This window comes from Camellia sinensis, chromosome 10 (genome assembly GCF_055761805.1).
Source record: "Camellia sinensis isolate YWXY chromosome 10, ASM5576180v1, whole genome shotgun sequence".
In the NCBI taxonomy this organism is placed as follows: domain Eukaryota; kingdom Viridiplantae; phylum Streptophyta; class Magnoliopsida; order Ericales; family Theaceae; genus Camellia; species Camellia sinensis.
Genome location: NC_138970.1, coordinates 49,167,100 through 49,175,738, shown reverse-complemented (window position 1 = coordinate 49,175,738; position 8,639 = coordinate 49,167,100). Strand labels below are relative to the sequence as shown.

The window sequence follows — 8,639 nt, the reverse complement described above, 5'->3', positions numbered from 1 at the left end:
TAAAATAAAATAAAATAGATGTGGGGGGGGGGTCTCACTCATTTCTGTTTTTATTTTTTATTTGAGAGAAGGTGCCCATGGCACTACATAGCCTATGACACACATCAATCACCAAATGTTATACCATTTCCAATCCCAATATAATGTCTTGGCTCCATCTCTACCCATCACAATCTCCTTGAGGCACCACCTAATCATGCCAAGTATGAAATAATTTATCATAATTTCAGCTAAATAACTAATCTCAGTTAGGCTTGAATGACCACAACATAGAAGTGTGTTACCTAATTGCTCTCAGAATGCAAACCACTTGTTTGTTTCAAGTATTACAAGAAGAACATTGCAGAGTCTTTTCTATGTTGATACAAAAAAGAGAATTTGGCTTTGTGAAGAACACAAATGACCTACACTTTCCAAGATTCTTGTTAATTTAAATTTACCGTATTTCACGAGAAACTGTTGCCAAACATCTTCAAAAACAAAGTTGAAACTCTCTTTGCTATAACATTTGTAATTATGCTAAATATTTCTCCAATTTTTCCACTTCCTCTGTGCTTCCAATGTAAAGTGGAACGCGCTGATGAATCTGTCAAAAAAAAACACAAGAAGTTTGTGATTGTCCTGTATAGAAAGAGAAACTGAATTATCTCCAATTAGGCCTATATACGAATCAGATTTGGCGAATTTGATATGTTTAAGACATAATCTAAATTTGATTTGAAACTACATGTATTATATTTGTTAGATGAGTGGCCCAAACCAAGTCCGATAATTATGAATATTTGATCCGATAATTAGATAGTCTTTCACATGTTTTTGGATCTTTGACAAGCTAACATTTTGACTGGCTATTTTACTTTCCCTAACTTTTGCTAGTTAAATTTAGCTAATCAACAATCACTAGCTAAACATGTTAAAAAAAGTTAATTATTTCTTTGCTCTCTTTTCTTGGAAAGTGTTAATTAAAAAATAATAATCAACTAAAATAGAAATAAATATAAAATATAACAGTGATATCACGTGACGGTATCACATTTAATGAGCAATTTCAATTTATGATAGGGACCACAACATTATTAAGTTAGTAGAAGACAAGACTTTATACCTAATCTCATTTGTTATTTTTTATTACTCGATGACACCATATAGAATGGTGACACCATTGTAGTCAATATTTTCTCCCAATATAAGCTACATAAAGTAGCTAGCTAAAATAAATATTACTTTATGTGCTCTTTAGTTAGTAAAAATAACTAGTAGTATTGGAGTCGCATATCCGATCAATTTAATGAGCGGATCAGATGAATTTGGATAATCGGATTAAATATCTCTCTTTAAAATTCGGATTTTTCAGATCAATTTGAGCAAAATCTGATCGATTGACAAGCCTACCGCCAAATTATATGATTAAATCATACTCACCTCAGTTGGCTGGATATCAAGAACCCTCACATGACCATCGGACCCTTTGCCACCCGCCTGCTCTGCCAAATAGCTCATCGGTGCACACTCATACAACAACCGCAGCTTCCCATTCTTGCTCTTTTTGTCGCTAGGGTACCCGTAAATGCCACCATACAACATAGTCCGGTGAAAGTCACCAACCAAGCTGCCAATGTACCTAGCAGAATAAGGCTTGCCACTAGGACCGGGGTCCTTAAGGTCATCAATGTACTTCTTGAGCTTGTCATCCCATAACTGGTAGTTTCCTTCATTGAATGAGTAAATTTTCCCGGATTTCGGTATCTGAATGTTCTCTTGAGTTAGCACAAATTCACCATACATGGGGTCCAAAGTGAATGCAAAAACTCCATTTCCAATGGAGAGGACAAAGATGATGGAGCTTGAGTACATGCAGTAGCCAGCAGCAAGAAGATTGCTTCCTGGTTGGCACACATTTACTATACACCTCTGTTCTATTTTGTCAAGCTGCATTCAGGCATTTTATCAAACAGTTAGTACTCTTGGGAATATACTATGCTGACACTAAATTAGAACACTGGACTGTTTCATTAACAGTAAGTCTAGGTACTCAGAAATATCTTCTATCAAGTAGGGCAAAATTTTACATTAATATCCATATATAATTTTATTTTTCTGACATAAAAATAATCAATTATGCAAAACTCAACATTTAAAACACAATTCAACCCAATTTATACTTTGCCTAATTTGTTAAAAGCACAATTTGACTAACACCAGTTAAGTTAATTAATAGTAACATGACACTCTAAGCTCCTTTTTTTTAACCATCTAGTGGGTTTCCTTGGGATACTAAGCAAATTACAATTTTTATTTTTATTTTTATAGAAATGGGAGAAAATTAAAGAAAAATATAAAGAAATTGAAAATGTCAAAATATCAGTGGATGGGGTGAGGTTTGAAACAAACTCAACCAGGACAAATTGGGACACATAATTTTTTTTCCCGAAAAGTACACAACACGCCGCGCATGTCTACCTTCTGCATTCTATGCATGTTTCTGTGAAATTGTTTTCTGTGATTGTAGCATTGTTGTTTGGTTAATTTATAAGGATCATCAAAGCACACCCTTCACCCCTTTGTTAAATTAAATTAATAAAGTTGAGTGAAAGAGATGGGGGGATTTACTGTGGAATCATCATCACCAACATCAGCAAGACACTCATCATTGGGGCTGTAGATTCCAAAGATAGAGCCAGTGGAGACAGCAGCATCAATGTTGGAAGATCCATCAAGAGGGTCAAAAACAACAATGTAGTTACCAGAGTAACTCTCTTCAACTGCCACTGGTACATCCTCTTCCTCTGATGCTATTATCCCTGTCCTCCCACTTGACCTCAAACAAGTTGAGAACACCTGCATTGTCATTAGTCATTCTCATAGTCATAGTTGTACACAAATCTCATAGATAGATCTAGATTATAGGTTAATTAATGAAGCTAAAACATTTATCAAGTGATGTTTCAAACACATAAATTGTATAGAAAATGATGTGGTTGTATTAGGACACTTATGTCATTTTAAAACAAAGAACAACATTTAATTATAGAAATGATATTGTCATATTATTTTGGTGACGAATTTTGTATATAAATTTTGCATGAATATGGGTGGAATATTAGGCTCCCAACTAGATTTACAAGAATTATGGTTTTAAAATGGGCCTATATATTTACATCGGTTTTCTAAGCGCAAATGCTCCAAAATAGGCCTACTAAGCCCAAGCGTTCTCTGAAATTGAGATGACAACTTGAAAGAAATCAAACTCTTAAATATTATATTGACCGATGTGTATTGGATTTTTGTCATTTGGAAAATGATACATCTCAATAGACCAGTTTGATTAAAAATCAAATGTCCATTGACTGGCTCCTAATACAGATTAGTTACTAACCAATTCAGAGTCCATTTGGCTACTGTAAAACTATTTCTTTGTGGTTGACGATGATTTAAAAAAATTCACGACTGCTATACTCGATTTCTGATACATATTATACAATACTCCCAATATCATTACGTCACGACTGATATCAGATTTATGGAGTAAAAAGAAATAGGCAAAAATCAACCATCAAACACAAACACAAAAGAATATGAAGAAAGAATGGATAGAAAACCTCGTTGGAGACAACATCGAGCTTCTTCTGGTCCTCGCCTTGGATATTAACAGCACCCTGAACACCAGTAAGGTTGGAAATGCTAGCTCTCTGAACCAACGAAGCAATCTGCTTACACGCCATTGAAATACTCGACATCACTATCGTGAGCTCAGCATCTATCACCCCCTTCTGTTCTTGCTTCAACAGCCAACCCGTCAATGTCTGTATCTCAAACTTACTACTACTACTAGTCTTCTTCTTCTTCTCCGTCTCCGATTCTGTCCCCACGGCCATGCACCTCACACTTCCACCACCACTCACCACCACTTGGCGCCGCGTGGGGCACGACAAGAGAGTCTTGGCGTCCAAGACGCATGCTTGGAAAGGGGAGAGACGAGAGGTGGAGTGAGAGGTCGAAAAGAGGAGCTGAGAGGCTGGGGATGTTGCTGCTGGAGTTGCAACCATGGCTTTGCCTTGGGATTTTTTTTTTCTTTAAATTTATTTTTGTCAATCACAATCTCTCTGCTAGTTTTTTGATATTATGTCTCGGTTTGTTTTCATTCATTTTGGGAGTGGTGTATGAGATTGGGGGGTGATGTATGAGATTACGTTGGCATGGTATGGGGGTGGGAATGTAAGGCTGGTAAGGATTTCTGTTAAAGATGGCCCCACTTATCCTTGTTTCGTCTGAACCCTTTGGTAATGTGTGTGTTGAATCAGTTCTGTTAAAAAATTATTTATTTGAAATTATTAACATATAAGATTTTGTTGATTTATAACAAAATGTTATTCTAACAAAATACAGAGGTTAGTGATTTTAATACACTATTTTTTTTTTTTTCTTTTTCTCATTGTTGAATTAGGGTGAGTAGGGTTTGGGATTTTGGGTTACACTAATATTGTATTTGGTTAGGGGATTTGAGTAAGGATTTGGAAAGAAAAAATATAGATGAAATGTAAATAAAATATGCTTATATTTTATCTAATTTCACACACATTTTTCATTTTTCTTTTCAAATCCCTCTCCAAATCTCCCAACCAAATAAAGCGTAAGAATCATTTGTTCTAAAAATTTTATCACTATCTTAAAATACGTTAAATTACTAAATCATGTGAGAATGTTAAGCTTTAAAAATTTTGAAAAATAATTTAGGGTAAATCACACTCACATTCCTTAAACTTTGAAAAAATATACATTTTGAACTAATATCAGTAGATAGATATTAAAATAAATAAAGATAAATATACATCTTATTAGGAAAAATATAATAATATTATTTTTTTATTTATACAACTAACGAATTAGTGATGAAAAATGAATTAAGTGTTATGTGAATTAAAATCTTGAAGGAGGTTAGTGTAATTATGTCAAAAATATAAAACTAATCAGCTTGTTTGAATTCCAAACTCAGGATTCACTATTTAGAAAATTGAAATTTTTTGTTTTTCATACTTTTGTTTTTTATTTACTGAATTTTTTTAATATTTTAAGTAATTTTTTTAAATTTTTTTTAGATATATAAATACACTTAAAAAGTATAATATTTGTGAAAAACATCTTTCAAAAATTCATTAAATACCAAAAATACAAAAATTCAATACATTTTTCGTATTTTTGTATATTTATTGATTTTTTAAAATATTTTTTTACAAAAATTTTACTTTTTTAGATACACCTTACTTAGGTGTATCTAAAAAAGTAAAAAAATTGCTTAAAATTTTAAAAATATTCACTAAAAACAAAAAAATACGAAAAATAAAAAACTTAATTTTCAGAAAATAGAAACCAAACACACTGAATTGTATTTTTTTGGGAGACACTTACCAGTAAGTCCCATATACAAAGTTCAAAACTCATGTAGTCCAAAAATAAAATACTTGCACCAATTAGTCCTACATATTTTTATGTGTTACCAATTTTTTTTATTTTTATAAATTTAAAACGCTGCTACATCTCACCACCGCCGGAGTTCCATCAAACGATTAGCGGAGACTCGTCGGAATGTTCAACATCACCGGAAGTTCGACAGAGTATCGTCAGAAGTTCGCCGAAGTATTCTGAACTTCACTAGAAGTCGCCAGAATGTCCAAAATGTTCGTTAGACGTCAAGATTATCGTTGGAAACTCACCAGAATGTCTAGAAAATTGCCCGGAAAAAAAAAAAATAAATGGAGAAATTATAATGGAAAAAATAACAAAATGTGTTAAATATTGATAAACTAAAAGGGAAAAAAAAAAAAACATAACGACAACAGACAACAATGAGAAAAATATATATATTATTTTTCAATTTTTGTAGAGTTTAAGCAAATAATCTCCGATATTGATCAAATTAAAAAGCAAGCTTTCAGATTGTAAAATGTTACAGTTTCAAAGTATGATTATATTAAGCATTTATCCTTATTAATCAAATTGAAAAACACGTTATGAAATTGTAAAATTTTACAGTTTTAAAGTATGATTCATTTCAGCACCAAAAAAACTAAAACTGTAAAAGTTTACAGTTTCACTGCTTGTAACTAAAACTCGAAAAAAACTTATTCAGAATTTAAAAATTTTCTCTATTAAAATAGAAAAGTAGAAGTGTGTAGTAGAGAAAATGTAAAAAAATTGAGAGAAATAGATATAGAGAGAATATTGTACTCTGGTAACTATTTTTAGTTTAGATCTAGTCGGATTTCATGTAGATCTATTCAAATCTGATGTAGATCTGATCTACATCGTACCTGAATAGATTTACTCATTTTCTTGGCTAGAAACTTGTCTCTTTTGCCGTCGGTGAGAATGAAGTAAAGAATCGGTGATCGATGGTTATCGGTAAACCCCAATCAATGGTGGTCGTCGGTAATTATATATTAGAAAGGGAAAGAAAAAAAGTAAGGCATGGTCATTGGTAATTGGAAATCAAGAAGAGAAAGAGGCAAAGAAAATCAACTGCACAAAAAAGAATGAAGAAAAAAAATACCTTGTAAACTTTTGAGAGTATTCAAAAAATTATTTTTCTCTTTTAGATAGGACTTTGAAGTAATTCGCCCTTTTTTTTGTTTTAATTTATGGAAGAAGACTGTAATTTATCCAATAACTAGTTTGGGGCTGATCGTGCGTTGCACGATCACAGTGCCAGTGGTGAATTTGGCGTTATAATAGGAACTATGTAATTGAGTGTTAATATGATATTATAAGTATTTATAAAAGGCAGTGCTTTAGCATTAATAAAGGAATATTCTATGAAAAATCATTATGTCATTAAACATGTAACTCAATAGATGAGAAGATGAAAGTATAGATAAAGTGAACTACTGTGACAACCCTCACCATTGATTACTGCTAAACTGTGACTGAACATGATAAGTAACTGATTAGGATGAAATCCTAAACTGATTGTGAGAGGGTGAATTGTGAGCTGGAATTGGGCCGAGGTAACGGCCGAGCAAGTTGAGGGCCCAACGGTGCATAGGTGCGAGACGATCGACTTTTTGCCCAAAGTGGGCTGCCAGAATTTGGGCCGGGCAGAGTACGGGCTGAGTGTCACCCCGGACCGGACAGAAACTGCTCGATAAGGCAGTGCTCGGTCGGACCAGGGTGCCCGGTCCGAAGATGGCCAAAGCCGGATTGACCGAGTGACCGGCGGCCAGGAAGGCATGGACAACCGAGGAAGTTGAGTGGCCGGCGCCCGGAGAGGCGTGGTCAGCCGAGGAGACTGTATGGTCGGCAGGAAGGCCGATCAAAGTAAGTATCCGGGCTAGGCTCGGCAGGAAGCCCGGTTCTCCGTTTGTTTATCAGGTTAGGCGCTTAAGGTATGAAGCATGGTACGACCGAGGTAGGGCAGCTCGGCTGCCGAGCTCCAGCTGTGCTGACAGGCAGTTGAGAGCAGGTGATGAATGGCATGGTTTATGCTGACAGATGGGATAGTAGAGCCACGTGTCAGGAGATGACAGGGAGTGGATATGGGGCTCAGAAGGTATATAAGCACGTCTGCGCCTCCCATACGCGACACGCGAACATCTCTGTAAGAAAATCCTTACACTCAAACACTCTCTCCCTTCTCTCTATTCCCTCTAAGGTGTGTGCTAATTTGACCGTCGGAGGGTGTTTTCCGGCCACACACCGCCGGGTAGCTCACCGTCATTTGCTCGCAGGTGATCGGATATCGACGGAACTCGGAAGAAAGGAATACGGGCACGCCGGAATATTTGCTCCCCGTACAATTGGCGCCGTCTGTGGGAAGTTCTCAGACAAAACCTTGTCTTCCAGGTTCATCTGATCGCCGTCCATGGCGAACAACGACGAGTTCCCGTTGTCCGCCATCGACGGAGCCACCCCGGAGTATACCCGAAGGAGAGAGGGACCTCCTGCCGTCCATCCAATGGCTGACTTGGGGACGCCCACTGGAGGACAGTCAGGAGACGCGCGGGATAAGCGCGGAAGGAGTCATGGGCGTTCACGGAGTCCGGACGGTCACCGGCGGAGAGACTCACACGCCAGGCGACTGGAGAGCAAGTTAAAGGACCAAGACGCTGTTATCAGGCGGATGGCGGCGGAGATGGAGGATCTTAAGCGGCATGTCAAAGGGAAAGGTGTAGCTGGAGTGGGAGACCACAGTGAGCGCACCCCGTCCCGCCGGTCAGGCGATCAGAGTCAATGACGTACTCAGTCCATTTCCATCACCAGGAGTTACCAGGTTGGTGATTCCGACATGCATGCAGAAAAGTCTAGCGCGCAAGACAGTACCTACAAACCCTCACGTCCGGCGACGACGTCGAGGTACTCTTATTCTGCTCAGTCAGAGGATCTACGGGCAGTGTTAAGGGAGCGGGCTCGCCGGCGCGAAGCTCAGAGAATACCAGCTTTCCAGCGGCTCTCCTACGGGGTTCATGCCAGCGAGGAGGTCGGAATGCCTCCACCCCGCCAAACAGTGCCAATATTTGAAGATACAGACTTGGCCAGACTGAGTGCCACCCCTTTTTCCCTGGAAATAGAAACAACGCCGCTTCCGGCAGGTTTCCACCAGCCTAAGTTCACGCTCTACGACGGCAAAACCGATCCTTATATGCATG

At 37.2% G+C, this 8,639-nt stretch overlaps 1 protein-coding gene across 1 annotated transcript; it reads right to left on the bottom strand.

Annotated features, from left to right (window-relative positions):
- Positions 1–259: 259 nt before the first annotated feature.
- On the bottom strand, positions 260–4,183 carry HCEF1 (high cyclic electron flow 1). The gene is made up of 4 exons (XM_028267616.2): positions 3,600–4,183; positions 2,611–2,838; positions 1,423–1,929; positions 260–586 (listed from the first exon to the last, which is right to left on the bottom strand). The coding sequence occupies exons 1-4, from the start codon at positions 4,044–4,046 to the stop codon at positions 515–517; spliced, it is 1,254 nt and encodes a 417-aa protein (XP_028123417.1). The 5' UTR covers positions 4,047–4,183; the 3' UTR covers positions 260–514.
- Positions 4,184–8,639: the final 4,456 nt, after the last annotated feature.